Raw genomic sequence first — 22,289 nt, forward strand, 5'->3', positions numbered from 1 at the left:
TAATTTTAAAAATGTAACTTCCCACAGCACCTTGAACTTTGCCATGTACTTTAAAATATTTTATCATATTTTATTTTCTCAAAGGCCTTGTGAGGTAAGTTAAAGGGATTGGCTGCTATTTTAGAGTAAATTGCTTATTCAGTAAAAAGATTTTTGTGGGAGCAAAGGAAGAGATGAATTATATGTCTCGGGCTCTTGGCATAATTGTTCATGTCAGATTATATTTTATTTTGATAATAAGTTTTTACACGAAAGCTCTTTGAGCTAAGTTTTATGACTCAGATAGCAAAACTATGGATTTTAGTGATTAATCTGATCCTGTCGCTTAATGGACATGATTGTTTCACAAGGGCAAATACTGTTCCTCCATGAAGACTCATTAAATTATGTTATGAGTAAAGGTCAGCTATGTCAGTTTTGGCTGAAACTAAAAGGTGTGGACATTTGAAGTATGTGGATTAAAGTAATGAATATGCAAAAGATAACCATCCAGGATTTCTAAATTAGTGTTTGCAGCCCATGTGTATGCTTGCTGGGAAGGTTAGCTGAATATCATTTTGTACATTTGCATGTTTGTTTTCATCTATTTTTTTCTTTTATATTAGACCTAATGCCAGCCCTTGTTGGTTTCAGAACAGTCACTAATTCTGTTGTTTGGATGCAAGGAAAGTTAAGACTCCAATAGCTTTGTCTTTCAATTTTCACATATTTAAACTGATAACCTGTAAAAGAACTTACAGCCTCTCCTCTTATGAAGAGTAATTTTCTGTAAGCAAAGAATTTATGTGAAGCTCATATCCACAATGACTCTTCGTAGACAGAACTATAAATATTGGTAGAAGAATATGGCCAAGGAAATTGTGTTACTTTGGATATAATCCTGAAATATCTGAATATGCTTGTTTTTAAAATGTGTTATTTTAATTTTTAGGAAAAGCCCGATGGCTCCCCAGTATTTATTGCCTTCAGGTCCTCTACAAAGAAAAGTGTGCAATACGATGATGTGCCAGAATACAAAGACAGATTGAGCCTCTCAGAAAACTACACTTTGTCTATCAGTAACGCAAGGATCAGTGATGAGAAGAGATTTGTGTGCATGCTAGTAACTGAGGACAACGTGTTTGAGGCACCTACAACAGTCAAGGTGTTCAGTAAGTAGTCTGTGGTGTAACTGCTAAGTGGGATTGATGGCTTGTACTAGAAAATGTTCTTTAGAAAGAAGAGTGAACTCTCTGTGGTGTCTCCACAGCAGGTATCTGTAAAGAGGACTTCTAACGATCTTCATTCTGCTCATGCATGCTGTCAGTGAGGAAAACCAAAAACCTGAATTTCAAATAGGAGTTTTGCAGTGAGGAACTAGAAGAATATTCTCTGTTGTTTTGTTGGGTAAAATTTCCTGTGATATGAAGTACTACAAGTGAAGACTGGCATGCGATCTTTAACTTTCATTGACACGTACAAATAAATATTCTGTGAAATATACATAGCTATACGATACACATATTCGTGCATATCAGGCACACACACACACACACATATATACATACATATATATATGTATTAGGCTGAATAATATAAAATTAAGATTTTGATATATAAAAACAACAAAATACAGGCAAATCCAATCCATGTTATAAATGAGAAATCTAAGCTTTCTGCATGTGTGTGTGTGCATGTATGTATAGTACTATATATGCACACACGTGCACACACACACACACATATATCCTGGCCTTTAATGCCGTTGCTGTATTTCTTCAAAGTGTTCAGTTGTATTAGCAAATTGCTCCAAAATTAAAAAAAAAAAAAAAAAAAGCTCACCACACCCTGAATGTGTATGTGGAATACACCAAGGAGAAAAAGTAGAGTAGGGTTGGAAGAAGAGAAGTCGGCAGAAGAAACTTGGAGTAATTATTGTAGTCATTATGGCAAAGTTACTTTGCCTAATGATAATATATAGTTAATGTTACTGTGCAAATAGCTATGTAAATGAGTGACTTGAGAAGTTCTAATTAAAACATTTTATCTTTTAATATTCAAATAAAAATCCCACCTCCTATTACATCATAATATTTTAGAAATTACAGGGAGAAAAATCGGTCACAAACGTTTCAGAATGCCAGTCTTTTTTAATTAGGGTAGAAGGTCTCACTTTTCAATTTTTTTCCCTGTTTTCTGATAACTTGACAGCACCTAGAAATTATTAAAATAAATAGGGAAGACAGAAACCTAGAGGGGCTTGCTACTACAGAAAACAATCATAGATTTTCCCCATTTTTCTTGTAACAGCCTATGCGACTAAGGAGAACTGTCCCTAAGTATTTACATAGATTTCAAAGCTCCTATGGGCTCATGACATGGATTCAAAGAATGTTTGTACTATCAAAGGAAACCTTTGTTCTCCAGAACCTTGCAAAAGCAATTATATGTTTCAATTGATTACCTTTCAGCTTAGAAGGCACTTTCCAGAAAACATCCACCTTGTTCAGTCATTTTATGACTCAAACCAAATTCCAAGTATTTGCCAGTCATGCCTTCCATTAAATACCCCAAATAATATGCATCCTTTATTTACCAGTGTTCCTTGTATTTTTCTTTTTCTTTTTCTTTTTCTTTCTTTCTTTCTTTCTTTCTTTCTTTCTTTCTTTCTTTCTTCCTTCCTTCCTTCCTTCCTTCCTTCCTTCCTTTCACTTCACTCTGATGCTATTAGGAAGATGGATGGTGCACTTCTAGGGACACTTTTTGTAAAGAGAATAAACCAAAATAATTTTTTTTATTAGGCCATGATGTCATAAATATAAGTACACAACAAGAATGTCGCACAGTAGGTAGAGATTAAGTCACAGCTCCCTGAAGGTTACATGTATTGATTTGTCATTGTCGGGTTTCTTTTTCACTGTGTTAAAAATTATCAAATAGCAAGATGGTCTACAGGAAAGTTGAGAAAATCCAGGTTGTTTCCTTTAGAAGAATCATTTGTGACAATTTTCAGAATACACTTTAAAAATATCATACAGCAATCTGAAAAAAAAATCCAGTTGGTCTACTTTGATAAAATTTGTATGCTATTTTGGAATACAGAGGATTTCCATGATTGTGAAAACAAGCTCACACCCCACATACTGTCAGCACCTCCCTACCCCCCATCTCTTTTGAATGTTGTTGAAAACAAAGTGATTCTCAGAAACAGAATTTGCATTCTAGGCTCTGGGCCAGGGAGAATTTAAACAGACAAGTTACACACTCTTGAAAATGGCATTTTATATTAGAAGCCGTGGGACCTCCAAGTCCAATTAAATGAACAGCGCAGCTCATGATAAGGAAAGTGTTTGCAAAAGCATATAGAGGCTTTGCTTTTTTAAAAAAAATAATGAATTTACTTTGGGTTACATTTTGTGAAGCAAACAACAGCTGTGACAGGGAGGCTTTTATTCTGTGCATGTATATATTGCAGGCACTTAAGAGTTACTAGACTCATCAATCAGTCCTCTGTTTCCTTCTGTCAAATCACCTAGCAACATGCATTGTGTACTATAGAATCAAGTATGGTTAACGTGAGCTAATCCCAGATCAGCTTGCTGCAGAGTGCCATCCTTATGGGCAAACTCAAACTGTTTTTATTCAAAGTGAGGCCATGACTGATGACTCTGTTACCTCTGGTGTAGGTTTGTTTGTTTAGTTTTAAACTGTATCTCAGATACAATAGTCATGCCCATAAAGCAAACCAGATTCAAATAAGTCCCATTTTTTATTGCCACTAGTACAGCTTTTTATTTTCTTTTTCCTTTTTTTAAAGTTTATTTATTTTGAGAGAAAGACAGCAAGCAGGGGAGATACAGAGAGAAGGAGAGGGAGAATCCCAAGCAGGCTCTATGCTGTTAGCACAGAGCCTAGTGCAAGGCTCAAACTCATAAACCATGAGATCATGACTGATCCCAAACCAGGAGTACAACACTTAACCGACTGAGCCACCTAGGTGCCTCTTGCACAGCTTTTTAAAAAATAATTGGATGGCATCAGAATTAAACTGTGTTTGCATTTAATGCACATTTGAAGTTCATAAAAAAATTTCAGAAACAACAGTAGAGACTTTAAAGGTCTGAAAGATTCATTGCAGTCATTGTACAAAAGTCTTGGAGCTCAAAAGAGTACCCAGGTTGCCAACTGGCTGTCAGTAGTTTAACAGAAACATCACCGACTGGTTATCAGAAGACCTGGCTTTGTTAGGTCTGCTGCTAATTTCTGACTTTGGGGAGGTTTACTAGTCTGGCACTACGATTCTCTCATCAACAGTGAAATGACTGCTTTGAATTTGTGGGTGGTTTTCCTACTGTGTTCCTAGGATTTTCTTGAGTAGCTAATGAAGAGGGCTGGTAGGTCAGGTGAGGCACTGCTTCGATTAGTTAGCCTTCCACCCACTCGATATTTCAAAGTTTTTTCTTGATAATTCATTTAGGAACAACAACATAAAAGGGAGAATGGCTCTAGCTCTAAAAAGGCATTTGAAAACTACAGTCTAGGGGTGCCTGGGTGGCGCAGTCGGTTGAGCGTCCGACTTCAACCAGGTCACAATCTCGCGGTCTGTGAGTTCGAGCCCCGCGTCAGGCTCTGGGCTGATGGCTCAGAGCCTGGAGCCTGTTTCTGATTCTGTGTCTCCCTCTCTCTCTGCCCCTCCCCCGTTCATGCTCTGTCTCTCTCTGTCCCAAAAATAAATAAACGTTGAAAAAAAAAATTAAAAAAAAAAAAAAAGAAAACCACAGTCTAGGCTAATTGGTAAGCCCTCCTGTACTCTACTGTCTGGTGTTAAAAGGAAGACTGTTTCCATGACACAGAGTCAGTGGACACTTGGACCAGCTCTTCCCTTAGAGATGGGCAGTGCTGGTTGACTTCAAACAGTTACTTTAGAGCTTTCATTTGAACACTGTTCTCCATGTTTTATTAGGACTGAGCATCCTTCCTCTCCCCCTGCCCTGTAAAAGTTAATCAACCTGCAAGGAATTTTTTTTTTTTTTTTAACTGAAGGAAGCAGAAAATGACCTATTTAACAAATGAGACCTACACAGTATATTTTATTTTGATTCTCTAAATATAAAAAGTACTTTCCCCATCTCTTGAGGAAAATAAGCTATAAGAGGTAAAGTACTCTTATAAAGTACAAAGTACTGGGGCGCCTGGGTGGCTCAGTCGGTTGAACGGCCAACTTCAGCTCAGGTCGTGATCTCGCAGTCCGTGGGTTCGAGCCCCACGTCGGGCTCTGTGCTGACAGCCCAGAGCCTGGAGCCTGTTTCGGATTCTGTGTCTCCCTCTCTCTGACCCTCCCCCATTCATGCTCTGTCTCAAAAATAAAATAAATGTTAAAAAATTAAAAAAAAAAAAATAAAGTACAAAGTACTTTATAACAAAGTACTTTATGACAAAGTACTGAGAAGCTCTCGTGAATCAATGTAACCAGTGCACCTTTTTTTTCTTTCTTTCCTCCCATATCAAATTGAGCTGTCCTATGTGTGGTGTTTGGTAATAGCACTGTATATTGTGGGTGATATAGGAAGTTTTGTCTTCATCACTTCATCCTCAGCTGGCTGTGATGCTCTTGCAAAATTATTTTACTAATGCAAATAAATTTCTTGTATGACTTTTCCTTTCAATTCTACATTCAGTTATGAATCCCTAAATTATAGTAAGACATAATTCATGTAAAGTTTTTTTTTTTTTCAAACACTTCGGAATCAATATGCAATTTTGCTAAAATAGTACGTGTCCTCTTTTATAGCTCTCCAACTAATACCCATTGATTGTTACAAACTAATGTAAGAAAATTACATATAAAATATCTAGTGGGTTTGAAACCAAAGTTTGGGAGAAAAGAACTCAAAGAATTCCAGTAGCCATTACCATTATTCCACAATACCCACTGTGACTCTTCCAAATAAAAAAAAAAAAATGAGTTACAAAGTGGAGTGGTCTAAACTTTAAGCACTCTTCACCAGGTTTCCTGTTTTTTCCAGTTTCATTTTATTGAAAAAACTATACATTTTAGAAAATGTTTATGGAAGAAATGTAAACATGGCCATGTGTAAAGGACCAACGTTTGTAACACAACAAGAATTTATGATCTAATGTGCACTGGACATCACAAGGTTACGAAACAGAAGAATATATATATATTCTGCATAAGAGGACATATGCGCCCAGCCGTTTTGGTATATAGTTTTTTTTGGCAAACTTAGAAAGTAATGAAGCTTAGCAACACCACCCACCTACATTTTGTATTAAGAGCCTCAATTAAAAAAAAAGGAACCTCAGATTTTTTTCAGTTGATTTTTCATATCTCTTTATATATTCCAGGCATAGATACTACTGAAGGGGAAACAAACAAAAAAATTGTTCTTTTTTTCTTCTTAATTTTGATTCTTGATTGACTACATAAATTAATTTAATATCTTACCTCTCTTATGCTCTCAGAGAGGTATCACTAAATAATTAATTTTTGTTCCCAGAGAACTTTGGCTTACTTACTTAAGCACCAAGAATTTTCATCTTGTTTAAATATTTTGAATGTAGCCTTCTTTCAAATGTTTTAGACTTTGGCTTAAAACATAAATTCAGAACGGAATGTAATGTTTTATCAGTAACTCAGGGTTGTAATTGTGGACATTAATGACTTTACATTAAAATAGTGATAACACCAGTGCTTAACTGATATATGGAAGGCTTTAGTCCCCTACCCTGTGTTTCCCAGAAATTGCTGTTTATTTTGACTTTTTTTTGGTCAGCTTTTAATAATTTTTTGGTCACATTTCTAACAGCCAGAATATCAGGTTTCACTTCTTCTTTGTGTTAATGTAATTGTCTCTGTTATACCTTTCCATTCTTCTGTATTTTATCTATTTTCTCTTTCTTATGTTTTGTTTCCAATCTGTATATTTAGAAAACAATCATCTTATGAAAATTGAATTAGAATTATATTTCTAGAGTCAATAGAGTCAATAGTAAGTAGGTGCTCCTATAATTAAACTGCACAAGCTGAACACATAGGAAGATATACTATTATTATTCATTGTTCCAATTTCTAATATAAAATAATTGCAAAAGGGAAATTAACTCTTAATATTAACATGAAGAAGTTTACTTTTTTTTTTTTTTTTTTTTTTTACATAGTCTTGGTGATATCCATTTTGCCTTTCCAAAGACTTTTTGTCTTCATCTTTATTTTCTGTAATTGTCTGGGTTGGCAGCATATCTGATAACTGAATTGCAAATTGAGTAATAATTATATAAAAGCCAATTTAATGTAGTTTGGTAGTAAAAATTAAAGGTACTAGAGACAGTAATCCATTAGACCATGAACAAAAGAATAACTGGTTGTTTTTATTTGTGTGTTTATACGAAAATAGAATAGTTTTGCTCCTTGAGATTCACAAAAATCAATACAAAGAGGCAAATTCCATTTTATATAGACTAATTGTTAGAGCAAATTAAAAAGTCCATCAGTGATAGATATGTAACATCAAGGAATAAATAAAGTTTGAATAATGCCTTATTGCTAAGCTTTTTAAACGTCTATTTGTTTATTTTGAGAGAGAGAGAGAGAGAGAGAGAGCAGGGGAGGGGCAGAGAGAATCCCAAGCAGGCTCTGTGCTGTGAGCCCAGAACTGATATGAGGCTTGAACCCAGGAACAGTGAGATCATGACCTGAGCCAAAACCAAGAGTCAGATGCTTAACTACTTACCCAATTGAGCCACCCAGGTGCCCTGCTGAGATTTTTAATCAGTTCTTTCTGAGGGCTCTCTTAGAATGGATGCTTACAGAACTTCCTATATTTAAAATGCTCTGTCCATTATCTCAGTTCCAAATTTGAAGGATATCCCCACATTTAAAGTTTCGTAATGTGACTTCACTTTAAAGATGAGGTTTGAGATACACAGAAAACTTGAGCTTCTATATCCCTTAACTCCTTTTAGTTACCATGATTTTAGAGCCATGATTCTCAGTGTGCCTGAGAACCTTATAGGAAACTTGTTTTATTTATTTATTTTTTTAATTTTTTTTTCAACGTTTATTTATTTTTGGGACAGAGAGAGACAGAGCATGAACGGGGGAGGGGCAGAGAGAGAGGGAGACACAGAATAGGAAACAGGCTCCAGGCTCTGAGCCATCAGCCCAGGGCCTGACGCGGGGCTCGAACTCACGGACCGCGAGATCGTGACCTGGCTGAAGTCGGACGCTTAACCGACTGCGCCACCCAGGCGCCCCAGGAAACTTGTTTTAAAAAGTAGATTTATATAGGACTTCCCTAGATACTCTGATTCTGCATTTTTAACAAGTACCCACTGTGGATTCAGGTCTTCACTTAAGTAGCTGGAAGTTATTAGTAAATAGAAAGTACACATGATAATCAATTGGAAACAACATTCATATTTAGTATATTAACCTCTGTTTCACTATCAAATCCATTTTCACTGTTTATAAAACATTCAGAAAACATTACCAGTATTTTATTTAAAGGTGTAATAGGCATTTAAAATAGTATTTAATATAATAAAGCAAATATTGGGAGGTAGTGGGCTAACCAGATTTCTTAATTACAGATGATATGGGAATGTGGTCTTTATTGCTTGTGCTTGTTTTTCTTTGAATAAGTGAATTCTTTTTCTATAATCCAAATCATAAATGTCTTTTTGTTCCTTCATGTGTACTTAATACCTTTCTCTACTTAACCTTAGAGCAACCATCTAAACCTGAAATTGTAAGCAAAGCACCTTTTCTCGAAACAGAGCAGCTAAAACAGGTAAGAACTTGGATTAATTGCCTTCACTTAGCTTAATGTTAAATGTCTTCTCCTGGCTTCAGATGCCAGGACAAATAAGGATAGACTTTGCTCTTATGGAGGTGGCAAGGTTGCCAGTGCCAATCAGAAAGTCTGCCCGAGTTAGAGTGGGAACACGGAGGATGATGTAATCATTTCTGAAGGGAGAAGAGTGGGGAAGAATCAGACATCAGCCTTTCTTGTTTGAATGAACTGAATGTTAAGTGGAGTCGTGAAAGATGAGTAGATTTTCTCCAAGCCAAGGGTAGAAAGGCTTTCCAACAACATGATATACTATGACATGAAGGAGAATGGCATTTTTAGGAAGCATCAAGTTATTCACTTCGCTGGAACTTTGTGTAGCAGAACAGTGGGCAAGAGAGTACAATAAAAGATAAATCTGGAGAAGTAAAGAGAAGCTGGGTTATGACAAGCCTTATGTAATGGTGAGAGTTTGGACTTTATCCTATTGACAGATCAAACTGTTGAAAAGTTGAAGTAAAGATGTGATAAGATCAGATTTGAACAATCGCATTAGCAAAAGTGTGAAGAGAGGCTGTATTGAGAAGGGACAAACTGGAGTTTACATTTGGGCTAATGAACTAATGATATTATTTTCACTAATTGAAATACCTAAATTTTCCTTTGTGAGGAAAAAAAACAAACAGTTCTTTGAATCAGATTAAATTTTTTCTGCATAACAGGGGTGCCTGGGTGGCTCAGGTTGGTAGAGCCTCCAACTCTTGGTTTCAGCTCAGGTCATGATCTGGTGGCTTGTGAATTCAAGCCCTGCCTCAGGCTCTGTGCTGACAGTGTGGAGCCTGCTTGGGATTCTCTCTCTCCCTCTCTGTCTCTCAAAATAAATAAATAAACTTAAAATTTTTTTTTAATCTTTAAAAAATTTTTACTGCATCACATTTTTTAACAATGCTAGCTATTAAAGTTATAACACGTTTGAAAAAAACTGGTGGGAATTATAGATTTGGTAAGTATATAAGTGTATGTATCTGAACTTGATATAGTACAAGACTGGAGAGGCAGCCCCACTTAATGACTCTTGCATACTAAGATCTGTGAACCATGGGAAAAGCCAATGTTAATGTAGTTATGTTATTTAGTTAATGTTAAAAATGAATAATGTCGAAATGAATTTGGTAATGCTTTTAAATGAATGTGATTTTATTAAAAGTGGCAGCATCTATTGCATATTTTTAAATGGGAAAGACCATAATTTTAAGTATGAGACCTTGTTTTTAATGCAAGAGAGCATTTATTCAGTCCCTCGTCCATGCTCAGAGAATGAATGGGTCAGGGAACCTTTGGAATAACTGCATCCTCTGAGGAGTCTAAAACTTTCAAATTGACAACCACTGATGGAAACGAGGTAGCAACATTCCCTCTTCTTTTTGCAGTTGGGAGACTGCATTTCAAAGGACAGTTATCCAGATGGCAACATCACGTGGTACAGGAATGGAAAAGTGCTACAACCCCTTGAAGGAGGTGGGTATGCAGTGGGCAATAAATTCAGATGACCTATTTTGACTTTCTCTTCTCTTGGCATTCCTTAGACTGTCCTGCATCTAAACATATTGCCCTCTTTGATCTATGACTCTATGCTTTGTTACTTTAACCATTAAGTCATTAAGTGATTCTTTAAAACATCATTTTAGCCCTTGTGTGGAAGAATCAAGAGCAGAGAAAAATTATTTCTGTATATGGCATGTTCTAGACGTTAATTAAAGTGAGTGGGAGATAGGATTCCAGGATTCTATTTCTGTCTATTTCTCTGATTTCATCGTTCTGAAAAGACATTCTACCTCAGTACATGTCAATTTTTCCTCCCGTTAAATATAGTAAGAAGGACAAAACCACTTCTCAAAGATTTTGCGACATTCTATTAAGTGTTGTGATTTTCCAATGAAAGATGCTATCATTAGTATTCTTATTTTCTTCAGTGGTGGTCATAATTTTTAAAAAGCAAATGGACCCGGTAACTCAGCTCTATACCATGACTTCATCCCTGGAATACAAGGCAACCAAGGCTGACATACAAATGCCATTCACCTGCTCTGTGACATATTTTGGACCATCTGGCCAGAAAACAGTTCATTCTGAACAAGCAATCTTTGATATTTATTGTAAGTATCTATATAATTATGCAATTTAATTTCTGAGAGTATTCAAACGGTATTAATCTTCTAAGTCCCAATCCACATGCTCTTTGAATTCTGCTTTCAACCCCCCATTTCTGTTCTTCACTCAAATAATATCTTTCTCCTTGGAAGACCTTTTAAAATGAATGCTTAACTATCCTATGAAACCTTTCACTTTCCATTTGTCATTTCTGAACATCTCTTCTGTATTCTGCTAGATGCTAAATTCCTTAAAGACATGATCTCTGACTTAGTCTGACCCCTTTGGGTAGTCCTTAGCCTGGCACACAGCTATGAATTTTGTAAGAGTTCAAAATGCCATCTGATTACTTTCTGAATGAATGACAGATGAATAGAGGCTTATGACTGATTGGTCTTCTAGATATGGGATTTCCATTTTAATGAAAAAATGTATTTTAATAATGAGATCAATTGCATAAGTTTAAATAGGATGTTGTATTCCAAGACATTTGGTTAACTTATTTAATAGATTGGAAACATAGAATATTATACTAAAAAGGAACCTTCTTGATCATCTGATCTAACAACATTATTTTACTCAGCAGTAAAGTGAGGGTCAGAGACTTGCCCTAAAGTGCCGTGGAGACTGGGTTAGAATCCTTTTCTGCAATGTTGTTCTCTATACTGTAAGGCAGGTGCCAAGATTCAGAGCAAACATACTAATAATGCAGGCCCAGCGCAGTGTGTTTCTAGAAGAGGAGCTTAACTACTTTTGGTCTCAGTTTGGAAAAAAAAAATAACTCATAGTGCTGTTATGGAGATTAAGTGAAATCGCAGATCTAAAATAGCATCCTATATCGCTCATTAAACTCTTGTTATTAAGTTAGTGTTATTATTACTATACGATCATTATTACTATGTAAGCATAGAACTAGAGATATCACTTTTGGAGAAATGTAAGAAAGCGTGTCATTATTTTTAAAAAATGAATCAAAACTTCTTATAATACTACCGTATGGGTAGAATAACCTAGTACTTCTGCATCTATTCTGGAGAAAGAATAGAAATGTCAGTTGAGCCTTTGGAGAGTTTTGTCTCATCTACATTTCTATTTTGGTTCCATAAAATGCAAAATATTATATAGGAACAAAACTGAAATTCCACTCGCCCTAACAAGAAGAGATTGTTTTGCCTTAAACGTTGTATGTAAGTTTCAACTTGACTTAAAAGCGAGGATTTAAAAGAATTCACTATGTACAGCTTATCTAACATCAAACTATTATTTCTGTAAGTAAAGGCAGAATTCTGTCTGTTTGAAAATATCCAATTGGAAATAAACTATCTTGGTGTAAGTGCAAGAGTACAAGATAGGAAAGAGCATCAAGATGAGTAATAAGGATGGGGAAATTGGCTTAAGAAAAAACAGGAATGTATGTATCAGTCATGAGGAGTTGGGTAGGCAGAAAAGTCCTTGGAAGAATAAGAAGGAAATGATTTTACTGTGGCTGGATGTAGGGGCGGGGGTGCATTTGGCACAGCTTTTAAGAAGGCAAAATGTATGCAGTGCTGGGCTTCACAGTAAAGATATAAAAGTGCTTAAGATATAGTCCTGGCATTCAAGGAGTTTACTACTCCAATAGAGAAATAAGATAACTACATCAGGAGGAAATTGTCAGTGCAAGGTTGCAAATGGTAAGTGACACTCAGAACTCCGTAAAATAGCCCCCAAAGCTCAGATGCCCAAGGACAGTGATTCTCAGGCTTTTGTGTGCATCAGAATCACCAGAAGGACTGAGAACACAGATCACTGGATCCTGCTCTGAAGTTTCTCATCCAGTAGTTGTGGGGAAGGGTCCAGCACTTTGCATGTGTAACAAATTCCCTGGTGATACTCATGCTGTTCATCAGAGGACCACACTTGGAGACCCACTGCTCTAGGTGACTTCAGAGAGGAGAAGGAGGGAGCTAAACAGAAAGGAAAAAGAATACATTCATAATATAGAAATTTGATCAATTTATCTTGAGAAAGATGCACTAGTCTATTCCTACCCTCGTCTCCCTTACCCTGTCCAGTCAGTAATAAAGTTTTATAGAATCTAGTTCTTTAATCTTTATGTTTGTCTGATTCTGCCTCTGACGCTGCCTAAGAATATGCCACCATTTGTCATCGCCAGTATTTCTGTGATTTCCAAAATAATATTCCTTTTGTTCACTCCAAACTGCCCTCCAAGCTGCTGCCAGAAATATCTTTCTAAAAACAAATGTGACCATGTTAGTGCTGTGTGATGACAGTTTTTTAATGACTCCTCAGATTTCTCAGATTAACCTTCACACCCCAAATATTTTTTCTTCCATGTTTTAATTTAAATTCCAGTTAGTTAACATACAGTGTAATATTAGTTTCAGGGGTAGGATTTAGTGATTCATCACTTACATACGACACCAGGTACTCATCACAAGTGCAGTGCCCTCGTTAATCCCCACCACCCGTTTAACCCAACTCCTGCACATCTCCTCTCCAGCAACCCTCAGTGTGTTCTCTATAGTTAAGAGTCTGTTTTATGGTTTGCCTCTCTCTCTTTCTTTTCCCCTATGTTCTTCTGTTATGTTTCTTAAATTCTATATATGAGTGCAATCATATGTTTCTTTCATAAAATTGTCTTTGATTTATGTTGCTTAGCAAGATACTCTCTAGCTCGATCCACACCATTGCAAATGGCAAGATTTTATTCTTTTTATGGCTGAGTAATATTCCATTATGTGTGTATGTGTATGTGTGTGTATATTCCATTGTGTGTGTGTGTGTGTGTGTGTACGCACACATACAAACACACATCCCACTCTTCTTTATCCATTCATCAGTTGATAGACATTTTGGCTCTTTCCACAATTTGACTATTGTTGATAATTCTGCTATAAACATCGGTGCAAGTAACTTTCAAATTAGTATTTTTGTATCCTTTGGGTAAAGGATAGTGCAATTGCTGGGTCATAGGGTAGTTCTATTTTTAACTTTTTGAAGAACCTCCATACTGTTTTCCAGAGTGACTGTACCAGTTTGCATTCCCACCAATGGTGCAAGAAGGTTCCCCTTTCTCTGCATCTTCGCCAATGCCTGTTGTTTCCTGTATTGTGAATTTTAGCCATTCTGACAGGTTTGAGGTGATATCTCACTATAGTTTCGATTTCAGTTTCCCTGATGATAGGTAATACTGAGCATCTTTTCATATGTCTGTTAGCCATTTGTATGTCTTCTTTTGAAAAATGTCCATCCATGGGCATGGTCTTCTGCCCATTTTTTAACTGGATTATTTGTTTTTTGGATGTTGAGTTCTATACATTTTTTGTATATTTGGATACTAATCCCTTATCAGATATGTCATTTGCAAATACATTCTCCCATTCTGAAGATTGGCTTTTAGTTTCGTTGATTGTTTTGTTCACTGTGCAGAAGCTCTTTATCTTGGTGAGGTCCCTTTATAGTTCAGGTTTCTTTTGTTTCTCTTGCCTCAGAAGACATATCTAGACATATCTATGAAGAAATTGCTACGGCTGATGTGAAAGAGGTTACTGCCCTTGTTGTCCTCTGAGATTTTGATGGTTTGCTGTCTCACAGTTAAGTCATTCATCCATTTTGAATTTATTTTTGTGTATGGTGTAAGGAGGTGATCTAGTTACATTCTTTTGGATGTTGCTGTCCAGTTTTCTCAGCACCATTTGTAAAGAGGCTATCTTTTTTCCATTGGATATTCTTTCCTGCTTTGATAAAGTTTAGTTGATCATATAGTTGTGGGTCCATTTCTGAGTTTTCTATTCTGTTCCATTGATCTGTGTCTGTTTTTGTTCCAGTACCATACTGTCTTGATGACTGTAGCTTTATAATATAGCTTAAGGTTCAAAATTGTGATGCCTCCAGCTTTGCTTTGCTTTTCCAAGATTGCTTTGGCTATTTGGGGTCTTTTGTGGTTCCATACAAATTGTAGGATTGTTTGTTCTAGCTCTGTGAAAAATGCTGGTGGTATTTTGGTAGAGATTGCATTAAATGTGTAGATTGCTTTGGGTAGTATCAACATTTTAACAATATTTATTCTTCCATTTCAAGAGCAGAGAAAGTTTTTGCATTTCTTTGTGTCATCTTCCATTTCTTTAATGAATGCTTCATAGTTTTCAGATCTGTACTCTGAAAACTTTTACCTCTTTGGTTACATTTATTCCTAGGTATTTTATGGTTTTTGGTGCCATTGTAAATGGGATTGATTCCTTGATTTTTTTTTTTTTTTTGTTCTGCTGCTTCATTATTGATTTCTGTACATTGATTTTGTGTCCTGTGACTTTACTGAATTCATGTATGAGTTCTAGCAATTTTGGGTGGCGTCTTTCAGGTTTCTACACAGAGTATGTCATCTGCAAATAGTGAAAGTTTGACTTCTTCCTGGCTGATTGGATGGATTTTATTTCTTTTTGTTGTTTGATTACTGAGACTGGAACTTCCAGTACTATGTTAAATAATAGTGGTGAGAGTGAACATCTTTATCTTGTTTCTGACGGTAGAAGAAAAGGTCTTAGTTTTTCCCCATTGAGGATGATATTAGCTGTTTTTGTTTTTGTTGTTGTTGTTGTTGTTGTTGTTGTTGTTTATGTGGCCTTTATTATGTTGAGGTATATTCCCTCTATCCCTAATTTTTTTAGGGTTTTTATCAAGAATGGATGTTGTACTTTGTAAAATGTCCTTTCTGCATCTATTGATAGTATCATGGTTCTTATCCTTTCTTTTCTTAATGTTGGTGTATTAACGTTGATTGATTTGCAAATATTGAACCACCCTTGCAACCAAGGAATAAATCCCACTTGATCATGGTGAATGATTCTTTTAATGTACTGTTGGATTCAATTTGCTAGTATTTTGTTGAGAATTTTTGTGTCCATGTTCATCAGGGATATTGGCCTTTAATTCACTTTTTTAGTGGAGTCTTTGTTTGGTTTTGGAATTAGGTTAATGCTGACCTCATAGAATGAGTTTGGACGTTTTCCTTCCTTTTCTAGTTTTTGAAATAGTTTGAGAAGAATAGGTATTATCTCTTCTCTAAATGTTTGGTAGAATTCCCCTGTGAAACCTTCTGGCCCTGGACTTATGTTTGTTGGGAGATTTGTGATTATTGATTCAATTTCTTTGCTGGTTTTTGGTCTGTTCGCATTTTCTGTTTCTTCCTATTTCAGTTTTGGTAGTTTATATGTTTCTAGGAATTTATCCATTTTTTTCCAGATTGTCCAATTTGTCGCCATATAATTTTTCATAATATTCTCTTATAAGTGTTTGTATTCTTGTTATGTTGGTTGTTATTTCTCCTGTCTCATTTGTGATTTTATTTATTGGGGTCCTTTCTTTTTTCTTTTTGATAAGTCTGGCTAGGGGTTTATCAATTTTATTATTTTTTCAAAGAACCAGCTCCTGGTTTCATTGATCTGTTCTAGCTGTTTGTTTGTTTCTGTATCCTTTATTTCTCTTCTAATTTTTATTATTTCCCTCCTTCTACTGGCTTTAGGCTTCATTTGTTGTTGTTATTCTAGCTCCTTTTGGTGTAAGGTTTAATTATGTATTTTAGGTTTTTCTTGCTTCTTGAGGTAAGACCGTATTGCTATATACTTCTCTTTTATGACTGCTTTTGCTGCATCTCAAAGGTTTTGGACCTCCATGTTTTCATTTTCATTTGTTTCCCTATATTTCCTTGTTTTTTTCTTTAATGTCCTGTTTGACCTATTCATTCTTGAGTAGGATGTTCTTTAACCTCCATGTATTTGTGGTCTTTCCAAATTTTTTCTTATGGTTGACTTCAAGTTTCATAGCAGTGTGGTCAGAAAATATACATGGTATGATCTCAATTTTTGCTACTTGTCAAGGCCTGATTTATGACCTACTACGTGATCTATTCTGGAGAATGTCCCATGTGCACTTAAAAGAATGTGTATTCTTTTACTTTAGAATGAAATGTTCTTGATATATCTGTTTAGTCCATCTGGTCTAGTGTATCATTCAAAGCCCTTGTTTCCTTGTTGATTTTTGCTTTGATGATCTGTCCAGTGATATAAGTGGAGTGTTAAAGTCCTCTTCTATTATTGTATTATTATTGATGTATTCCTGTGTGTTTGTTATTGTTTTACATATTTGGGTTCTTCCAAGTTGGGGGAATAAATATTTACAATTTTTAGGGCTTCTTGTTGGATAGACCCATTTATTATGATATAGTGCCCCTATTTACCTCTTGTTATAGTCCTTGGCTTAAAATCTAGTTTTCTGATGTAAGAATTGCTACCCTAACTTTCTTTTGGCATCAATTTGTGCGCTAAATGTTTTTCTATCCCCTCACTTTCAATCTGCAGGGGTCCTTAGGCCTAAAATGAGTCTCTTGTAGGCCGCATATAGATGGGTCTTGTTTTTATTTTTTAATCAATTCCGATACCCTATGTATTTTGATTAGAGCTTTTAGTTCGTTTACACTCAGAGTAATTATTGATATATATGAATTAAGTGCCATTTTATGACTTGTTTTGTCATTGTTCTGGAGATTTTCTCTGTCCCTTTCTAGTCTTTGTCATTGTCATTCTTTCTTTCCTATTCAAAGAGTTCCTTTAAATAGTTCTTACAGGACTGGTTCAGTGATCACAAACTCCTTTAATTTTTGTTTGTCTGGAAAACTCTTTATCTCTCCTTCTACTCTGAATGATAGCCTTGCTGGATAGAGTATTCTTGCCTGCAGATTTTTCCCATTCAGCATGTTGAATATATTATGCCACTCCCTTAGGACCTGCCAAGTTTCTGTGGAGAGATCTGCTACTAACCTTATTGATCTTCTCTTATAAATTATGGACTTCTTTTGTCTTGGTGTTTTTAGGATTTTTTTTATCTTTATATTTTGTAAATTTAACTACAATATGTCTTCGTGTTGACCTGGTTTTGTTGATTTTGATGGAGCTCTCTGTGCCTCTTAGCTTTGGATGTTGGTTTCCTTCCCCAGATTAGGAAAGTTTTCACCTATAATTTCCTCAAATAAAACTTCTGCCCCTATTTCTCTCTCTTCTTCTGGAACTCCTGTGATCTGAATGTTATCATGTTTGATGGAGTCTTGGGATTCCCTAAGTCTACTTTTGTGAACCAAGATTTTTCTTTCCCTCTTCTCTTAACACTCCCAATTTTGATATGCCTCGAATCTCTTGCAGCCATGGTCTCAATCTTTACCACTTCACTGTATCTTCTTCCATCTTGTTCTGTTTTCCAGATCCCTCCCATAGAATACTGCTTACTTGCCTATCCATTTGCTGTCACTACCATACTTTTATTTTCTAGCAAACACCTACTTATTCTTTAAAACCCAGCTATAGCATCAACTCCTACAATATCCTTCCCAGTCTTATGCATCTATAAGCTACCAATGATCACATTATATGCAATTTTTATGTTGTTACAGACCTTATAAATAGATTGAAAATCATGCTGTTTTCAACTTTATAACTTTAGCACTTAGTGCCTGCACAAAATAAATATTAGCTAAACAAATGAATTCGTGATTGGGCAGAGCATAAATGGAAAGATGGGACAAGGAAAATTTAAAATAGTATCTTGCTTATTATGTAGTGGTATATATAGATATATACTTGAACCAGTTGAAGACAATTATGGGTACAAGGTTAAGAAATTTTTATTTCAATCTTCACATATTGGTATCACATGAAGGATCTTGCATATCATTGTAATATTCAAAACACTACTTCAAAACTGATTTAAAGGAAATATGTATGTGAAGGATTAGAATGAGGGACTGACTAAAGTTTGAGGGTAGTATTTCAGGTAACCTGTGGGAGAGCTTGGATTATAGAAGTGTTAGTAGTAATAAAAGGAGAGAATCAGATGCAAAAAATAGTATTAATCACTAAGACTTGGTGACAGAGTAGATAAGAGAAAGGCAGAATACCTGGCAGAATGATTTACTAATGGACAGAGCAAAATAGGGACAACGGGAGAGCAAGTGATGGTTGATTTTGTTTGAGGCATGTTCATTGAACATCTAGAAAGTTACTGTTAAAACTCACATCTCTCTGATCTCATTGTAGTTCTTCAGTTCTCTAATGCAGAGCAGAGCCTATTGAAAGAGGACACAGAGAAGGGAAGTTTTGAAATAAAGCAGAAAGTCAGATAGATTGTGATCCCTATCTGTTCTGATGTCAGTTTTGATTGAGTAGTCTCACAGTGACAAGCGACAGGCCAAAACTGTCAGTGAAGGGCCACATAAAAGAGTGAAGAAGACCTAGAAATGGGAGGTCAGAGAGGGGGATGGCAAAAAACAAACTTTATTTACTTTCCAACTCTACTGGGAACTGCTGATCAAGGAACTTCCTCATGGAAATTCAGGAAAACTAACAAAAAGTATATTAAACCAATCACTGTTTACCTTCAGAACATCCTGGGCAAATATTCAGAGAGACCCCATGCATGAAGAAAAGGCAACAAAGTAATTTATATCAACCCTTTTAAGTTTTGTATGCATTTTGATTTTGGGAAGAGAAAGAAATGATAGCAAGAGATAGAAAAAAAAACACCTCAGAATCTATCACTTATTTGTTTTATTAGCTAATAAAAAAAGTAAGTCTTCATAGATTATTATTCTACTCCTACTCTTATTCTATTATTCTTATTATCCAGCTATATAACAAGTATGTATATTAGAAAGTGGGTCATTTATAACTGCCAACACCCCCTCCTCTTATTTCCTGTTTGCTACATATGGTCCTTTGTATCCAAGCCTTTAATTTCTTTAGTGTTCTACTATTAGCAGTAGCCTCTACTAAAGAATACCCTTTAGCCCTATTTTCTCCATAAAAAGTGACTAAAATGGAATGGAAAGTGCACCTTTGCCCCAATGAACAGAACAGAATTACAATGCATTTACAGTCCTGTTGACTGGGTTAAGGATCTCCTTCAGTTCACAGGATTCATCTTTTTGAAAACTGATCTACTCTCCTGCATGCCCAAAATCTTGCTGGTTGTTTAGCTCATGTCTCTTTTTATTCAATATAAGGTATTATTATATAAGATGAGCATAGGGGTGACCTAACAGTTTTAGCTACTATGCTAGCTGATCCAGTCTTTCCAAACCATGAGGTTCATATAGTAGAGTTAAATGTCCTTATAATGAAATCATGCAGTGAGATTGTTCCTACTGGTCTTTTACACATAAAATAATTATGGTCATTTCTACCTCAGTTAAAGACATTTTGCTAAGAAGAAATTGGTTTTTATGTAACAAGGTCTCTTTGTAGTTTGCTGTAACCAAGATTAGTACTTGTTTTAGCAAGTAGCTATTAACTTCAATCCCTCTATAAAAAGATACATTTAAGTAATTACCATTACTAGCTTCTTGAGAAAATTGTGTATAATTTAGTCATTTATATTGTATGTACAGAGTAATTTGGTACTTGATGAAAATGGTTAACTTGTGTCTGTGACTCTTGTAGATCCTACTGAACAAGTGACAATACAAGTGCTGCCATCAAAAAATGCCATCAAAGAAGGGGATAACATCACTCTCAAGTGCTTGGGAAATGGTAACCCTCCTCCTGAGGAATTTTTGTTTTACTTACCAGTAAGTGCTTACAGATTATTACTTGGGCTTAACTACTGTCATTTTGTCCTGTTGTGTGGCAGCTAGCTGACATTAAAAATTGTATGTACTTGGGCAGCTTAAGAGAGAACGGTGTTATTCTTGGGGAAAAGGGACACCTGTAGAATGTCCTTTGAAAGTTGTGGGGGGTTTTTTGTGATTGTTTTTGGCATCTGCCAGTGATCCTGCCTTTTCCCTCAGCATTAAGAGATTTCAGGGGAAAAGAGATAAAAAGCTGCTCGTAGGAAACCATAATTATAAAAACTCAAGTTTTCATTATCCAGATAAGCTATAAAAATCTCTTCAAAAACAGGTAACTCTAAAATGAAGAATGATGACAGCAAATGGCTTGATGTAGATTCTAGGTCTACCCACAATGCCTTCATGAACACATCTCTGAACCTCCAAAGTAGGACCATTCTGTTGTGTGTTATATTTAGCTAGATAAAATAAAGCTAGGGGCTATATCTTGCCATCATATATGGTCTTGAAGGGCCAGCCCCTCAGCTTTTATCAGTATCATAGCTGAAAAGAATGATACAGACAGAGGATAATTTGGAGCATTCCTCTGGGATGTATTCTGGACATCTAGTGGTATGGAGCCAGATAGAGAGAGCTGTCTGAGATACTAGTTAGTTCTCCCAGAGCTCTTCCCAGGTTTGGGTACGACATAACCTTCCACTGAGAGAAGCCATATACAACTTTATATTGCATTTATTGAAGGGATATGTTTACAAATGTCACCTACTACGTTTCTCAGTAATGTTTAAGAATATCATCTACTACATTACTCAGAAGACTAACATAACTGATTTCTTTTAGACTTAAATATTGGTAGAAAACTTTGTTTCTCCTAATAAATTGACATATTGCTTTTGTTTCATATGCAAATGGACTTCTGAAACTAATTATGTTTCTACTTTGGCTCTCCTAATAGCCAAATTTGACAGATTTGACAAATTTGTGTCTTGGTTTTAGCAATAATATCTAATGATTATGGGTTTGTTGTTGTTGTTGTTGTTACTATGTGCTCTTAGTTCATCTATATTCTTTCTATTCTTAGTTTATTAATTCTTTTCTTCACTTTTTAAAAAAATTATTTTCCTCTATCTTTCTCTTTTTCTCCCCATTCCCTTCATCCCTCCCCCCTCTTCTTCCCTTCCTTTATTCCTTCCTTTCTTATTTTTCTCTCCTTTTTATTTGGATATGTGGTATGTTTTCTTTTAAGCTGCCTCAAATATTTTTGTTGAATTAGTCAAGGCATAAATATAAAATGAAGTTTTAGAATTAAAAAAAAAAAACTGCCTTAACCCTCAAATCCGAGCCATGCTATAAATGGAATAGATGTCATCCATACCATGTATATGAGCTCCTCAATTTCCTTAGAACCCAAATCTCAGTTATTTTTCCAGAAATCAGGTAACACAAACTCTACTCTCATTTGTCCAATCATAGAAACACGTTCCTTTTTTTCTTACATAAGAAAATGCCATTTTCATCAAGAAATACAACTCATCTCATTGTAGCTACCAAGTGTAATCATCTGACATTTTACCTCTATCAAAAGGGACAGCCTGAAGGAATAAGAAGCTCAAATACTTACACGTTGACAGATGTGAGGCGCAATGCAACAGGAGACTACAAATGCTCCCTGATAGACAAAAGAAGCATGATTGCTTCAACAGCCATCACAGTTCACTGTAAGTCACCTTATT

General features: G+C 35.6%; 1 protein-coding gene across 2 annotated transcripts in view; it reads left to right on the top strand.

Annotated features, from left to right (window-relative positions):
- The window catches only part of ALCAM (activated leukocyte cell adhesion molecule), a 215,760-nt gene that overhangs the window by 159,616 nt on the left and 33,855 nt on the right, over window positions 1–22,289 (top strand). For both annotated transcript variants that reach the window (XM_045501887.1, XM_045501888.1), the window contains exons 3-8: window positions 932–1,151; window positions 8,725–8,789; window positions 10,220–10,307; window positions 10,763–10,945; window positions 20,429–20,556; window positions 22,142–22,274. In XM_045501887.1, coding sequence (XP_045357843.1) covers window positions 932–1,151; window positions 8,725–8,789; window positions 10,220–10,307; window positions 10,763–10,945; window positions 20,429–20,556; window positions 22,142–22,274 — 817 coding nt within the window. The remainder of the gene's footprint in view (window positions 1–931; window positions 1,152–8,724; window positions 8,790–10,219; window positions 10,308–10,762; window positions 10,946–20,428; window positions 20,557–22,141; window positions 22,275–22,289) is intronic.

Source organism: Leopardus geoffroyi, chromosome C2 (assembly GCF_018350155.1).
Source record: "Leopardus geoffroyi isolate Oge1 chromosome C2, O.geoffroyi_Oge1_pat1.0, whole genome shotgun sequence".
Lineage (NCBI taxonomy): Eukaryota > Metazoa > Chordata > Mammalia > Carnivora > Felidae > Leopardus > Leopardus geoffroyi.